The sequence below is a fragment of the Epargyreus clarus genome, unplaced genomic scaffold (genome assembly GCF_041222505.1).
Source record: "Epargyreus clarus isolate Ecla_fem2 unplaced genomic scaffold, WU_Ecla_fem_2.2 ptg000026l, whole genome shotgun sequence".
Taxonomy (NCBI): Eukaryota; Metazoa; Arthropoda; class Insecta; order Lepidoptera; family Hesperiidae; genus Epargyreus; species Epargyreus clarus.
This window is the reverse complement of record NW_027332233.1, coordinates 8643707-8661616: the sequence shown is the minus strand read 5'-3', so window position 1 is coordinate 8661616 and position 17910 is coordinate 8643707. Positions and strand designations below refer to the sequence as shown.

General features: G+C 33.6%; 1 protein-coding gene across 2 annotated transcripts; it reads left to right on the top strand.

The window, feature by feature from the left end:
• The first annotated feature begins 867 nt into the window (after positions 1-867).
• Positions 868-16621, top strand: Cpr (Cytochrome P450 reductase). Of its 2 annotated transcripts, XM_073087251.1 has the most exons (12): positions 868-1240; positions 7743-7929; positions 8058-8207; positions 12194-12318; positions 12613-12807; positions 13075-13202; positions 13280-13521; positions 13938-14135; positions 14372-14535; positions 14917-15091; positions 15324-15481; positions 15981-16621. In XM_073087251.1, exons 1-12 carry the CDS (start codon positions 1056-1058, stop codon positions 16123-16125), a joined length of 2052 nt encoding a protein of 683 aa, XP_072943352.1. In that variant the 5' UTR covers positions 868-1055; the 3' UTR covers positions 16126-16621. The 2 variants fall into 2 exon arrangements, with proteins under 2 accessions (XP_072943352.1, XP_072943353.1); XM_073087252.1 differs by lacking the exons at positions 868-1240; positions 7743-7929; positions 8058-8207 and adding an exon at positions 11758-12032.
• The last annotated feature ends 1289 nt before the right edge of the window (positions 16622-17910 follow it).

Genomic DNA, 17910 nt, shown 5'->3' with positions numbered 1-17910 from the left:
TACGGGACGGCAAAAGACTTTTTTTACGTCGATAAATGCGGAGACACACATTTCTGAGACCAGTCTCGAGGATCTTTTGTTTTTTTTTGTGTGGGTGGCACGAACCCACGCCACGCCACTGCAGCTTAACTAAAGACTTACATATTTTGCTTTTTATCTTAATTTTATCTTAATTTGCGCTTACCAGTCTTCTTTGAAATTATAATATTTTGCTAAAGATGAATGAATTAATATATGAGATTGGAAGTCACACAAGTAAATAAAAAAATTTAAACACAGCTGAAACCGTGCGGATCACCTAGTATCATATAAAGCTATAAAAGTATTTTAATTTATTGTAAATTCAAAATGGGTGATATGAAATTAAGCGAAACCGCCTGAGTAGTAGGTAAGTACTTCATGTATTAAGTGATGATGGTGCTTTGCGATACCGATAGGGATCTACGTCGTACAAATTTATTTGTACAATTTGTAAGATTGTTATAAGTAAGTACTTGTAATACGGAACTTGAATTGCTCGTAGGTATTGCTGCTAGTGTAGTTAATAATATGGCGTAATCATGCAAAAGGCATTGCTCGTAGGTATTACTGCTAGTGTAGTTAATAATATGGCGTAATCATGCAAAAGCGGTCGACTTTGGGCGCAGCCTTCGGACACGTGGTAGAGTAGCGGACTCGGACGAGTAGAACGACTCCAGTCGTATAGCTCACGTACGCAGTAGCGTCTCGGTCATGTACGTCCGCTGGATGGCTAGCTGACGTATGTATAGATCACTCGGTAGGTAGAGTTGATCGCCGACTGTTGGTCTCGCTCACTCTTACGTACAGACGGCATTGGTCTTGTTTCGCAAACAGTCATTTGAGCGAACCCACAGCAATCAGTCAGTCTCGCTTAGTCAGTTTGTTTAAGCAGTGTTGCTAGGTGGACGTGTTAACCCCCAAATGTGATACGTTGAACGCTTCGTGTAAAGTAATAAGTTTTAACTGGTGACCTTGTGCCTTCAAGAGCGAGTGAATAAAGAGTAACTTTAAAACTACATACAACAGTTATAACAATGTCGGATAATGCTCAGGATATTTTGAAGGAGGCGGCAGCTACGGCAGCTGTCACTGGATCGCTATTCAGCACATTTGACATAATCATGCTTATAATCCTATTTGGTGCAGCTGTATGGTGGTTATACAGTTCAAGAAAAGAAAATAAGAAAGATGAATTGTTACTTAAAAAATATGCAATACAGTAAGTACTTTTTTAAAAGCTAAATGCCTTACCTTCAAAAGATGTAAGTCTGAACTCGCAGTTAGTATGCACTATGCACTGTACCAAGTTATTTTCCTTAGAAACGCATACAATCCGTAGAATGGTCTAGATTGTTAGATAATTAAGATTAGTGTGTGTTTGAACGACATTCTACTATTGCATATTTTTGTCTGAAACATCCGTAACATTTATGATTATCAAAATTAATGTTATTGCTACAGGGGTAATTAATGCTTAATCTTAATTCTTTTCGCGAATAATACAGAAAATAATAACAAAGAATTACACCTATTATAATAGTTTTTATTTGAAAAATAAGAAAATCGATATCTACGTGATCTCTACCAAATTGACACTATGTCATTTAAATAATAAAGTCGTAGCCACATAACGTGTAATAGTTAATGTTCGGTCGGACATTTTATTTAAAATAATGCAGATGACAAAGCATAAATACATGAGGAATTTTAATTACTATGGTACTACAATACGTCATGCGTTCTTAGTTAAAACTTAAGTAAATATATAAAATGAATACTTGAAATAGTATTGACTGAAAATACTAATTTTATATTATTTATATTGTGCCTATATTGGTAGCAAGGTTGTGGACTTGTGTTTCACTAATTGGTCACATTTATCTGGTGTGACAATTACGTAATTATTAATTTTATTATAGGTACAGTAATGATTGCAGATCAATAACAGGGTATTATCTTTAAAAGATAACCCTCAAAAAGATTGCTGATAATTTCGGAGCATTTATAAGCTATCTTTTTATAATTTATTTTGAATAACGGATGCATATTGATTAGGGTTCCGTACCCAAAGGGTAAAAACGGAACCCTATTACTAAGACTTCGCTGTCTGTCCGTCTGTCACAGGCCTCAGATTTGAACAGATTTGAAAATGCGATGGTAGCGAAGTCTGTCGAATCCAATGTGAAACATTCCAAAATCAAAAAACCTTTTCCCACGGACTAAATTGTGAATCTAAACCATTCTCAAGTCTCCTTGAACACACACAACAAATTTCATCAAAATCAGCCCAGTCGTTTAGGAGGAGTTCAGTGACATACACACGCACATAAGAAATATATATTTAAAGATTTATTTTATTAACAACATACTATATAATACATAGGTATTATGATAATAAATACAGGCATTAAAATCTTACGTCTAATGTAAAAATAATTTTTATAATTAGCTAGAAAATAATGATAACATGATTTTGTATACTTTGGAAGCGGAGTAACTTTTAACGAGACTTATTGAAACGGACATTTTTGGCGGTTCTGGAGTTAGAGGTAATAAATAATAATTTCACTTTTTCACTGTTCATAAAAATATACTTGGAGTGTTCTTGAGTGATTTAAAAATAATCATGTAAAGGCCTATAAAATACGCTTCTGTGTATATTAACACCAGTAATAAGCATCTAATATTTTTATGTCTTATTATGAAATGGAGATGACCCTGTTTCGCTATGTAATAGAGATAAATAACTACATAAAAGATAATTATGATTCCTGCGTAAACATTGAAAAACAATGGAGAGATAACAACCATCGCCGAGCGTGTAAGCTCGTGAGGAAATATTTACAGACTCATTCATTTACAAGTATGTACGCTACTTCCATTTGGAAGCCCCATATTATATGATTTAAGATTATATTTACGATTACGATTATATTTTATGATTTAATATTTTAATCAAATCAATTTTTGATAATAAAAAAAACAGCTGCGTAATAAAGTACTTCGTCGAATGGTCTAAGACTCTAAGATAGTATACGTTAGTACTTTAGTGTGATTTACTTAAAAAATGAGTCATTTGAGGAAAAAGAAAAATATTTTATTATTACTTATAGATATATATTACTAACTTTAACTTACTATCTGATAAGTCGTTTATACGGAATAAGCTCTAGGAAGTAATTATTTATAACATACTAAAGGAAAAGACACATTTTAAATAAGAAAATACATTTTTTTTATACATTCTCATACTAACCGTGTCACGAAGGTAAAAGCGGAACCCTATTACTAAACAGGACAGTTACAGGACTCTATCTCTGGAACCATAATAAGTACATACATCATAATGGAGATACACTTGAAATTTTCACAAAGTATGTATAATGGTGGTCGCTATAACGACAAATACTAATAATAAATATAAAAACTTGAAAATTAAATGGAGGTCGCCATAAAAGAAACCACTATTTGTCGACATTTTTCGCTTTATCTATTAAACCATAATAGGTAACGGTTTAATCAGTTCAAATTTTCACGATGCATTCACTTCTATGGCCTACTATGATAAGATATATTAAAAATAAAAACAAATTAAAATTTTGTGATACGGAACCCTCCGTGTTCGAGTTCGGCTTGTACTTGGCCAATGATTACTCCTCCACCGCGTCACATTTACTACCTACTAACATCAGTGTTAGGCGCTATTATGTTCCGGTTTCAAGGGTTCAAGCATATTTGTCCTCGAGAATAGCAACGAATCAGTGGCTGGTAGAACTAGACTAGATCAGGTATAACTCTTATCTTATTTGGGATTGATTACAGATATTTTATGGGTGGTAGTAGCTGCTTACCATCAATCTCATTTGCCCCATAATATTTTTATAAAAAAAGTTCTAATAATTTCAGGATAAATTTTCTTTAATTATCACTTGATTATTTACGTAGCATAAATTGTTTTTGTGCATTTGTCAATGACAAGACGGACACCGTTGCATTGTAATGAGAAAGGTCACATTAATATTTGGCCACGAACTTTATTTCTGACGCCTAATTTTCGAAGCAGATATAAAAACTAATTATAATATTTGCTCAAGGCGTATACATTGTCTACAATAATTACTAGGAAGCTTATACCTACATATTGTGTACGGCATTGATCATGACATGTCATTTGTATCACTTAAATTTACATTTAGGAAATGTAGTTAATGTTAAAAGTAAAACAAGTAAAAATGTATTATTATTATATTCTGCTAGAGTTACTCAACTTTTTATTTTAATTTTGCCTGCATCCTTTGGTCCTTTATGAGTCATGTTTTACAGGTAATTTTTGCTTCTTATCCAAAATCATTAAATGTTATTTAAGTAAAAGTGACGACAAGCATATACCAGCGAAAAAAACTCCCCTGAATCAAACCTTAAGTGAAATACTTAGGTATTCGTCGGTGAAAAATTTAATCAACTTTATAGAATGGGAGCCATCTTCACATCCATTGAACTATCCACCCCGGGCCTCATTTCAAAATTGTGCCCTAGGCGAGCCTAATCCGCCAGCGCTTACCGCTAAGACCCTAGGGTGGTATGACTTTTAAAATAAAATTCAGATAGTTCAATAATGTAAAAGAAAGAGTCACAAAAGAGAGCCTAGATAAACAGTAGTTCGAAAGGATTAAATGTGTGCAAAACGATATTTACTCAAGTGAGTCCGATATTCACGACATCTAAGCTCTAAGTTATGAGCGCCCTTGGCAAGGAGGGAATTTGGTGTCCTCGAGGTCTAAGATATTTTACGCCCTAAGTTTGAAGATCTTGATGCTGAAAATTATATTTTTGGCTACTTATTTACTTACTCTTGGTTTACTATAATTACATATGACATAGTTCATTCTTTTTCTTAATCAGCAGACAAAATGCGTGCTTTGAACATTACGTCCTTGGCGGCTTCCCTTAGGTCAGCCCCTAGCTACGAATCTAGATATTCAAAGGGGCTGAGAGAATGAACAATAATTGTAACCATGATTCTTAATTTTACTACTTTTCCACTATATAAACATTTTGAATGGGCTACATCAGAGAACAATTTTATCTATAGCAGATTCTAAATCAATCTGATATATATCTGAAGTATTTCATTTTTCTACTTATATTTATATTTCTTATTATTAAATGTTATTATTATATTTATTTATTTACTTATTATTAAATGTAAATGTAACTAGACTCTTACTCCTAAATCTAATTCGCAGTGTTTTGTTTCTGTTTTGGTGGAATAATTAAGAAGTTTTTTTCGTGAATAAAGTATAATTATTTCTTAGGCACATCAATAAATATTTTGGCAATAAACAAGCTTGATAATTATTCATTAATTTTAATACACTGCTTAAAAATATGCACTTTTATTCAAATAGTAGTGTGCTACTGTTATAGTGTATACTATTGTACATGTTGTTCGTATATTACCTATTATATAAGATAATAAAGGCCTAAAAATATATTTTGAGCCTATCTATATTATCTTGTGGTATTCAAATCAAAAACATTAAATATACTATATAACTTAGACGTGGTTATTGTTATCAATCCGGAAAACAAATTAATTAACTCATGTTGTTATGATTACTTACCCAATTATCGTCATATCTACGAAGGCCGTTAACTTATCTCGTCTTATATTTATATAACTAATAATTGTTTGCAAATGAATAGTAATGTTTTTATGTAATACAAAAAAAACTAACAATATCTGGTGTTAATAGTCATTATCGAATGTCGTTAGAATATTAGAATTGAGTAGCTCGCGAGTGAGTGATATAAAAGATATATATCTTCAGCAAAGAGCTAATCACTCATCAACTCCGACGATTTTGAATTATATCTTTATATCCGCGTCACATGGTTGAGTTCATAGGTCCATACGATTCCGGATATAAAATCTTTTTCAACTCAATAGTGATATACTCGCTCGCGAGTGAGTGATGAGTCAAATGAGCGACTGACTGAGAGAACTGATTCGAGTCAAATGCATTACGTATTAAACACTAAATTAAAATCTGTTTTCTTTGCTAAGAATATGAAAACAGAGATATACAAATAGTGTTGGCTGTGAAATTCATATATAATTTCTTGCCAGTTTTGTATTAATTATAGGAATCAAAAATGTTGTCAAAACATTTTGATCTGATTCTCTGACATACTGATATAAAATGTCGCTTATATCGTTACAGAGCTACTGAGCTAAAGTTAGCTACTAAGCTAAAATAGTGATATATATCACTGAGTTCAAAAGATATATCTCTCTCTCTGTGATATATTGTGCGCACCCTTCGATCACTAAGTTCTTATTAGTGATCGAAGTGCGTACCTACCTCTATAGAATATATCTGAAATCGACCCGAAGAAGGATAGAACTCCTACCTGAAATTGACCGTCAACGCGTTTTTGCTCCTGCAAATAATAAAAAAGATAAAGGATAGACCACCTTGAAAACGTGAATCCGACTTACCACACTAGTGACAATACTGACAATAGAACACAGCTGCTATAGCAAGATGAAGCTAAAGTTACCTGTTCTTAAAAATAAATATAACTATTTGAATGATTCTTAAAAAAAAGTAATGACCGAGTCTAATTAAAAATAGTTTAGGTTTTAGCAGTATCTTTTTAAATTAACCAAATCAATAGATATTGAGATACTAATACATAGTATGTGATTATTTTGGATAATTAAATTTTAATTTAACGTGTAGTTTTTAGACATAAAGGTAAATTTACAGTAGAGTAAAGCAGAATTATAAGTTATAACTCAAATTACTATTACTCTTAGTTATATATTTTTTAACATTCAAGTAACGAACGAGCATGCAGTCCACCTGATGGGCAATAATAATCAACCCTCGATAAGATTAGATAGATTCCTGTCTGAGATTGACAACAAATGTGTTGCTACCTCTTATTACACCCTGCAATCCAGAACACAGCAGCAATTAGTACAGCTGTTATAAGGAGCTCTGGAGTCGCTCCAAAGAGGCTTCTACCACTTTCTAATATACGATACATTTATTATGCACTATTATTTAGTACTCATTTGACAATCTACACGTACAGGTCGTGCCGGTCTGAGTCTACTTTTAGAATTGTACCATAATATTTGCTCCTTATTTGGCCCCGTCATTTGCTTCTATTAAATATGATATTGCCTTGTCCTTGCGTGTTCGTGCTCACATGCGGATAATTTTAACGCTAACGAAATATTTTTTCCTGTATGTTTTCCCCACTTACACTACGCACCCACTAGAAATTCGTATGTGAGTAACGGATCTAATAACAAATCAATATCCAATAAATTCCGATCCTGAATACGTCTTGTACCTACTAGGTACCTACCTAGTTTAGTCCCGTTATATTCCATCCCGTCACATCCTCAAATCCTGGATTTCAGTAACGTTTAACATAAAAGTTCTGATTTTTTCGTAATTTAAGTGCAGTTATTTTTTTACATTTTATAAATAGATAATTAAAAGACGTAAAATTAATAGAAGACTACTAAATAGGTATACCTATACTTACAATAATGCATGCTATGTTCCTTGTGGTTTAATGTATTCGCGATGGATTTTATTAGATAACAGATTAACTGATTTTTTACGTCATGATTGTGTTAATTTAACTAGGAAAATCCTGCTATTTAATTAGAGATAAATAAGTAATTTATTTTATTTTAGGCCTGCAGTCTCTATACAAGTGACCGAAAATTCATTTATTAAGAAATTGCAATCATCGGGCAGAAGTTTAGTCGTGTTTTACGGGTCCCAAACGGGTACAGGCGAGGAATTCGCAGGTCGACTCGCTAAAGAGGGCATTCGGTACAAAATGAAGGGCATGGTCGCCGACCCTGAAGAGTGTGATATGGTAAGAAACGAGTTTTTTAAATTTAACACCTAATCAGTTACTTTCTACGCCTCACCTCCGTAACCCAGCATCTATGTAACATCTCATACATATTTACTGTCAATAATCATGTTTTTTTTTTTTTTTAGGAAGAATTGACTAAATTGAGAGACATACCAAATTCTCTGGCTGTATTTTGCATGGCAACGTATGGCGAAGGAGATCCGACTGACAATGCAATGGACTTTTATGAATGGTTAAAAAGTGGCGATCCTGATCTGACTGGTTTAAATTATGCTGTAAGTATATTGTATACCTAAACCGAAAGAGGACTATCAGACGTACTGCATTTTTGCAATGATTTTAAACTTACGACGAAATTATAATATTTAATGTTTATGGCTTATTATGCACATATACACGTATAGGTATACAAGAGAACAGTAATGCTAATGGCCATTATATTTGAAGTGAAAAGTTTTTAGCGGTGTTGTGCACATTTAATGCTGGGTAAGGAATGTTAAACTCGCGTCAAGACACGTGTCCTGATCGAAAATTCATAAGACAAAAATCAAGCAATAATCAAGGAGTCAGCATAGAAAAAATATGTCAATGGGTGTCAGTTTCATTTTTTATTTATTATATTTTATTATTCAGGTTAGGTTTCGAAAGTTTTCATTTCTACCGGACTTTTTTTATTTGCCGGAGTCCATACATGTAAGTGAACATAACTACGTTCATAACTATGCCTAATGTTGTCTGCATCCTTTAAAGTCGTTAATAGTTATGTTACTCTATTTCCGAAATTGTTTCTACTCCGTCATAGTCGTACGCTCTTGATCATAGATATATTATCCTACTGACGTAGGGCTCTTGATAGAGTTGTCGTGGCACTATGATAATAATCGGTCAGTCATCACAACTGTCTGTTTATATAATTATATATTGCTGAATAATTCTAAATTGTACCTTCCGGCCCAAAATTTGCGCTTATAAGCATGAATTAACAAATATAACATAGTTTTATGATAAAAATATTTAAAAAACATGATAGTGTAACTAAGCTGGTGAGGAATGTAATAACTGCGTATTCTTGAATATTATCAGTCATGTTTTTTTTTAATTCATCTAAAACTAAAAGTTTCAACAAATAAAATGCCCATCTATGCCAACAGAAGAATGCCCATCTATTTTATATCTTAATGCTCTGTTATTGACGACTTTGATTAATTTAATGCAATTGACGCTTTCAAGCGTATATAATTTTCCTTTTACAACTACCGAGTAATCTTTACCAGTGAGTACTTAGATGAGTTTGACGAGGTCGGCCGGAGCAGAAAGGGGGAATGATTTAAAGTTCCTGCTGGGGCCACAGCTACTACACTCGCACACCACAGCTCGCTTTGACAAAAAATGCGCAATTCAGAGTAACTTTACATTTGTTTTTTATTGAGCTGAGAAATAGGAAAGACAATGTTAAAAAAATACTTGTAATATTTATATCACTGATATGAAGTGAATATGATTATCAATGTTTGTATCGACGAGTGACCTCGTAGGCTTAACAGTTTATGTCCCTGTAGTCTCGGGACTAGATTAGGGCTACGGTATCCCCTGCCTTGCGACTAAAAGGGGGCTTCTGGGTTTGCGGGCGGCATGAGTGGGATCTCGAACCGTCCTGCAAGTAACCCCGAGAAGGACGACGATGTGTGTGGCCGCATACCGTTGTAAACACCAATTTGATTGTGGGAGGAGCGTAAAGTGCTCCCCCAGGGAAGAACCCGGTTGGGGCATCGCACTCGGAGGATTCGGGTTGTGTTCCATCGGAGATCCCGGAGTTCTCCACTAAGCGCTGAGGACGACCAACGGGGGGGTTTAAGTGCGGTAAAAATACCCCATAACCCGGAGTCGCTCCCACGTCGTCGGGTACCTTTTGAAGGTTTCCCCCTCGTAAACAAAAACGGCTTAACAGTTTAACTGTAGCCGGTAAGACCACGACATATACAAGGGTTCAGACGTTTAGATCATAAAATAGAATACCATATACTTAATATAAAATATGCTATGATAAAACGTACGTAGATTGTAGTAGGTAGCTATAATTTGTGTACTCGACCACGTGACGTTAAATCGCGGAGTCATAAAGTAGGTGCTAAATTGCTATTGCAACTTTGAAATAAACTAAAGTCCAATTTTAAATTACACATTTAAGAAACAGTTACCTACTCAAAATTTAAACTAGTGACTAGCAGTGGAATATTCATAGACTGGCGATAGAATATTTCACCATGCCATTAAAAATAAATTCCTGAAAATTGAATAAGTCATTAAATTATTTATATTTAATAATACAATATAAAAAGTACAATTACTAAGACAATAGAGTAACTCGTGCAATTATCGCTGTGGATAAATCTACCATGCTTAACTTGTAACTTCATAATTACAACAGTCACAAAACAACAAGAATTACAAAATTCAAAGTCACTACGTTGAGTTTAGTGAGTACAAAACATTCATAAAAAAGACTAAACCAGAAAAAACCGATACGGTAACAAAGATAAATAAATCTCTATTTTGGTCTCTGTCAAACTTATCACTTTTGTATATGCTTAGCTTGCTTCCTCTGGGTATTATTATTCCAATGTTACATGCATTTCGTCTTCACCCTTGTAAAAAATGCTTTAAGGTATCTAACAAAGCTGCCAACATTATGGCTGTTAATACTATTGTATTACACATCACTATCCCAAAGCAACTAACAAAGCTGTAGTGTAAGCGAGATAGCTATATACATGAACTTCTACCATGCACTCGACAATCTGACGACACTCAAAGCAAACCTATTAAATATATGTAAATAATATTCTTTAAGCTATAAATGAGGCACTGACAATTTCGAGATTTTATTTTTGTTTGGCAGAACCATCGAAAAATTTCGAAAGTCTTAGCATGATAAGGGATAAAATCTGTCCGGATACTTTAATCACAACGCCCCGTTTAGATACTCACCGAGTACAAACGAATGGGCACGAATAAACGTATGTTAGATATGTTATACATTTATGTGTCTGTATTCGGTACTCTATACATAGTGCAGAGTACAGATCTTAGTGTGATTTCTGTTTTTGGGGCAAAATAAAGTTTGTTAGGACGTATTCGTATTAAGTCTTGTTTGGGCGAACGGTAATACGATAATACTTTAGCAAAACTATATGAAATGAAATTAGCGGCAGTTTAAGCAGTAAGTGATTTTTTTTTCAAAAGCTTGTTTATATGTGATTAATTTTCATAAAATGAGCCATAAAAAACATAAAGTATTTCTTGACGCTTTTGCCTTGCTACCTTTTGACTTTCGACAGGCATTTTTGGTAATTCTCCAGTGATATTACTGGTTCCATCTACTATACTATCTGGGGCCACGGCTGTGCCCCCTCAGTCGAGTAATATAATATATCCGATGAATAATAATAATATGGAACATCTTATACCAGGTTTATATAGTAGCCAAGTACAGACGAGAAGACGCAATTACTAGTATGTAAATAGTACTCGGTTGTACTCGGCATTTGCCATGACGTTCGTTCGTCATCAGTCAGCGCGAATTAAATCATTGTGCGTATATCCACATGCGCATGGTTTACATATTCGTTATTGTTCAACGAGTTTTCATCATATTGTTCATCGACCGATTCTTATCCATTATCTACATAATATTTTCAATGGCATCTGCATGGCATGGCAACTCTGGTTATGAAAAAAACTACAGAGTATAAATACAAACGTCACAAGTGTAAAATGACATTTGACTTTTAACATGACAATTGACAGTTTTACATTGTGACTTGTGTAAAAGTATTTAATATTTACGTGATGTGTTTAAAACAATAATTATTGTATATTTATGACGACACGCGATTAAAATAGTTTATAATCATGAATTTATGATAAACAGACGTCTCATTAGTTAGAAGATATCGCAATCGACGGTTATTGTATTTATAATTTAAATCAGTATGTTTATATTAGTAAGGAGCATTTGTATCCAAGTTTTTCAACGTTATGTCACTAAAATTAAATATAGACATCGTAGATTATCACCTTGGCATAAATTACGATATATGGTATGATCGTTTTTATGTACAACAATATTTCATTATATATTCTGTTACATTTATTCTAACCTATATTTTACTTTCAATCAAGTTTAAAATAAATTCCGAGTGTAACTTTAACTTTGATTTTTAACATATAATTTTATACTATTAACTGTGTGATTTTACAGGTATTTGGTCTGGGGAATAAAACATATGAACATTATAATGCCGTTGCCATATATTTGGATAAGAGATTGGAAGAACTTGGTGCAACTAGAGTGTATGAGCTAGGCATGGGCGATGATGATGCGAAGTAAGCTCATTGTTTATTAAAAAAATCATTTAAAGTACTTGATATCAACTCAATATTTGCCATACTCAATATTTGCCATACAGTCATGGTACAATATTGCAAGGTAGATGTGACCAGTTTGTCACCCATTATTAAATATTCAATCTATCTAATGTTTTGCACCACCAATGTTGACAATATCATCATTGGTAGGCAAAAATAGGAAGATCAAGTGTATGAGCAAAACCTTTGAGATGTGTTAGATATTATAAGAATAATTTTAATTTGTTACAAATATAGTATATTACCTTACAGCATAGAAGATGACTTTATAACTTGGAAAGACAAGTTCTGGCCAGCAGTCTGCGAACAATTCAATATAGAAAGTGCTGGTGAGGAGGAACTGACAAGGCAGTTCCGTCTTGTAACACATCCACCAGGTGATATCGCACCCAATGAGATATTCACTGGAGAAATTGCCAGATTACATTCCTTGCAAACTCAGAGACCGTAAGTTATTTTATATTAAATAAAAATTAAATACTCTTTCCTTAATCCTCATTAACTTTTTGCACTGATTTAAAAGCTATACATACAGACTGTAATACAGTTGTAATGCTAGACCACTCCACTCTATGCTATTTTGCCTGAAACAGTAATGTTAGTTGCCCAAGAAGCTCTGATAAATCACTCTAAAAAGTCACCCTTTTTAACCACACTCAATGAAACATGTTTATAACCTAATTACATTTTTATAAAGTTGTTTGTTTATTTTAGACCATTTGATGCCAAAAATCCATTCCTCGCTCAGATCACTGTCAATAGAGAGCTACATAAAGGAGGTGGCAGATCATGTCTGCATGTAGAATTAGACATATCTGGTTCCAAAATGCGATATGAAGCTGGTAATTTAATTTTTTTTTTAAATAATTACCCTTTGGCTTTTTTATTTAGGGGCTAATGTGGATTTTACTTTTATCAGGTGACCATGTTGCTGTTTACCCAATTAATGACAATCAGCTAGTTGAACGTCTTGGTAATCTGACTGGAGCTGATCTTGACGAGGTGTTCTCACTCATCAACACTGACCAAGAAAGCAGCAAGAAAAATCCATTCCCGTGCCCTACATCGTACCGCACAGCTCTATCCCATTATCTGGAGATCACAGCATTACCTCGTACCCACATTTTGAGAGAGCTTGTCGAGTACTGTACAGATGAAGAGGTATGTCTAGATGTTTTCTGATATTATATAGAAGTAGCAAGTTATTATGTAAAATAACATACTCTAAGTTTAGCCAATGTTTATTTGTAATAAATTTTCATTAAACCTGAAGTTTTAGGTATGTTGCTAATTTTGAGGATTGAACAATCATATGTCGCACGCTATTTTTTGCGTGATTTGTATAGCTGTGCTGTATAGCCAGGATAATTAGATAGATTAGGAGAGAGGAAACACTCATTAGCGAAATTGGTATTATATTGCATGAAAAGGAATAATTTACTGGAATGATTTGTTAATTTTCCTGCCACTTACATATACGTCACATCATGACAAGTTAATATTGTAATGAAGCAGCATTGTTTAAATAATTGTTTTATAAATACACTAATTGTGTTATATCGTTTTTCTTTTTGCAGGACAAAAAGAAACTCTTGCTTATGGCTACTAACTCGCAAGAAGGCAAATCAATGTACCAGTCATTTATCGTAGACGCCTGTAGGAATATTGTACATATTCTGGAAGATATCAAATCGTGTAGACCTCCTCTAGATCACCTCTGCGAGTTGTTGCCTCGTCTTCAGCCACGCTACTACTCCATTTCTTCCAGTCCTAAGGTAATTTATACATAAAGAATATTTAGAACCACAATAACAATTTTATTGTTTTATTGTAGTTATTTTTTTATTTATGTCAAACTGTTATGTATGCACAATCCGCATTAATGTACTTAAAGTACTAAATTACTTTACAAAGTATATTAAATGACCCATTGTGCATGGGTTATGGGAGAATCCCAGAATTCTGTTTCATTTTACAATATAAGCAAGTTATAAGATATTGCTTATTACAGCTACATCCTGAAACTGTACACATCACTGCAGTAGTGGTAGAATACAATACACCAACGGGCCGAGTGAACAAGGGGGTGGCTACCACATGGCTGGCGAAACACAAGCCTGAAGCAGGGAAACCCTTGCCAACAGTTCCTGTTTACATTCGAAAATCTCAGTTCAGGTAACTTGAACCTTTACTTGTGTATAAATGTGACGGGTGGAAATGTCTAAGATTAATTTTATTACTAAAATTCGATCAGGTTATAGTTACACGTGGGGCAATGGTAATGGTATTAGCGGAAATTGTAAGTTGGCGTATCGCAAAATTTCTATGCAGTAAATATTTTCTATTTGTGACATTCTCTGTATAATCTACTTGCTTTAATTTGCGTGAAAATTATTGTGAAATCTATTTTACAGTTCACAATGTTGGATTGGCAAACGAAATCAAATATTGATGTATTATTAACATTTTAATAAGATTTTCTTAAAAGAAATTGCAATACTTTTTGATTCATTTCTTTGTTTATATAAGCTATAAAATGTTAAATGTTTCGAGCAGGTTACCACTGCAAACACAGACCCCGATACTAATGGTAGGCCCCGGAACCGGCCTGGCGCCGTTCCGCGGCTTCCTGCAGGAGCGCGCGTTAGCTCGCGCTGCCGGCAAGCAGGTCGGCGACAACATCCTGTATTTCGGCTGCAGGCATCGTGACCAGGACTACATTTATCAGGAGGTTAATATGTTTTTTTTTATCTAATCGAATGAATCGCCATACGAAAGCAATCGCACGTAATCCGCCTGATGTTAAGTGGTGAATGTCGCCTATACATATCAAAATAGGCATGAAGTCCTTTCACATGTACGTTGCGTGACTCAGTTCTACTAATTGTAAAAATTGCATCACTTGTTTATATTAACAGAGGTATCTGTCATTTTATGTATTAATTATACTTTTTTATTTCTAGGAACTTGAAGAATTTGAAAAGAATGGTGATGTTAAACTACATGTCGCTTTCTCGCGTGATCAAGCGCATAAAATTTATGTGACACATTTATTGGAGAAGAATTTGGATCAAATTTGGGATGTAATAGGAAATCAAAATGGTCATTTTTATGTTTGCGGGTGAGTTAAGCAATAGAAACGTCTGGCAAAACGATATACAGCAGTGAAATTAGTCAATAACATGTTAACAGCGAGTAGCTATTTTTCGGAATAAATATAGGTACTGGAATCACGATTAAACCTAACTTCTTTAATGTTTTTTGATTAAAACTCTAGTTTATTTCTATACTAATATTATAAAGAGGAAAACTTTGTTTGTTTGTTTGATTGTAATGAATAGGCTCAAAAACTACTGGACCGATTTTAAAAATTATTTCATCATTCAAAAGCTACATTATCCACGAGTAACAATTTATATGAAATATAATTGATAAATAGCCGGGTCAGCTAGTATGCTATAAATCTTTAGTGATCGTAAAAAATAATTATATTTTTAGTTGGTAATTACTTTAGCATCGTGTATTACGAACTATTCACTATATCTGCTTCCTTTATAATATTCAATTGAATTACATATCATTGCACAAGGTTTTATATTTTAAATTAATTCCTCTTCCAGCGATGCAAAGAATATGGCTGTAGATGTCCGCAATATAGTTATGAAAGCTGTGCAAGAGAAGGGCGGACGTACCGAATCAGAAGCCGCACAATTCCTCAAGAAACTCGAGTCTATGAAGAAGTATTCGGCTGACGTTTGGAGTTAAATTTTTAACATTCGCTATAGTTAAATTTGTACAACTCCTTGCAAGTATGCAACTGCAATGTAGATAATATTTATAAGTAGGTTTATTATGATTGATTATTATTATTTTCTAAATCTGAGGCAATGGTAGCGTGGATTGAAAATATACTTTATACACGAAGTATATTATTGGATTATTTTTAGACGGTTAAAAGACAATAACACTTTAATTGACTACGCAAATGTTCTTAAAAATAACTTGTAATTTGTACTTTTGTGTTGTTAGTTAACAAAGACCATATTTTTATACAAAGATTTAGTAGGAGGAAGAAATGAACAAACTCATAATAAGTATGTGAACACTATGTTTTAATCTCTGTTAAAAAGTAATGGTTGTTATTGTTGCATGTACATTGTGTGTTTTGGCACATATTTATTTAAGTGGACTGGGAATTAGATTGTAAGAAAATGAGGTTAATTTTATATATTGTTATACGATTAAAACATTTATATCTAAAGTGTGTTTTATTTCAAACAATTGCATTATACTCTATATTATATTGCACAGATGAGTGTGTTAGTGAAGTTCTTATAATGAGTATCATTAATAATTACGTTAATTTTAATCAGATGTTGATATCATTGTGTGATTGTGAAATTGATAAAATAATTTTATAATTATCGGTATGATTATATATTATATACGGTAGTTCAATATTCATATCAGAAATGATAAGTATCGCTGCTACACAATAATTTAAAATCTATAAACATATTCGTGGTATCCAACTTGGTAGCATAACATATATTGTGTAGGTACATATAAATACCTACACAATATTGTCATATACATATATTATGCGGAACTATTGTTCGTTTGAACTTGCTGACTCTAGAAGCATCTATTTGAAAATTATTTTATATTTTGATAGCTCATTTATTTAAGAAGCTTTACGACTATGTAGTATCACGCTATGATCCTTACGGAACACTAGTTTTAACCGATTACCCAAAGAATTATCGTATCGTCGCGTTTTTTTTTTTAGATTTTAACCCATGAAATCGTGCACAATATTATCCTCGCAAACTATTGTTTTAGTTATAATTCTTCCTGACCAATTTCGCCCATTCGTTTAAAGTTTGGCAATTTATGTTATAGAAGGTGGAAGAACCCTTAGTGGTTCGACTCTAGAGATGTGCCGAGTCAGTACTCGAGTACTTACATAAATTCGCATACTCGAGTACCAATAGTGATACTCGAGTACCAGTGATACTCGAATACTGACGGTACTCGTACACTACAACTACTACTCATACACATACTCATACAAAATCACACAAGTAAAAACTTGTTTATTTTGTGTAGTGAGTGGCGTTTTGCTCTTCCGTGCTATTGGACTGTATGTTGCAAAGTACTCGAGTACTTTGTGAATACTTTGGACTCGAGTACTGAGTCGATTCTTTTTTATATGAGTACTAAAGTACTCGAATACTAAAAATGGCCGACTCGGCACATCATTATTCGACTCCGGCGGCACACCTATTTCTGCCTTATAACAGCAGTGTTGAGCGCTGCTGTGTTCTAGTTTGAAGGGTGTGGTAAGGAAGACATAATTTTCCGAGGCCTTCCAGCTTCCAGCTCAAGGGCAGCGACGCACCTGTGGCAGACTCTAGGTAGATATCTAATCCTATCTGGGGTTAATTACAGATGTCCATGGGCGGCATTAGCCACTCACCATCAGGTGGACTGCATGCTCGTCTGTTACTCCCATATTATTATAAAAAATATACACAAAAAATGACATGT

Coding starts and splice junctions, on each gene's coding strand:
- Cpr (XM_073087251.1), top strand. CDS start 1,056: ATGTCGGATAATGCTCAGGATATTTTGAAGGAGGCGGCAGCTACGGCA. Junction 12,319..12,612: donor ATGGGCGATGATGATGCGAA/GTAAGCTCATTG, acceptor ATTACCTTACAG/CATAGAAGATGACTTTATAA. Junction 12,808..13,074: donor TCCTTGCAAACTCAGAGACC/GTAAGTTATTTT, acceptor TGTTTATTTTAG/ACCATTTGATGCCAAAAATC.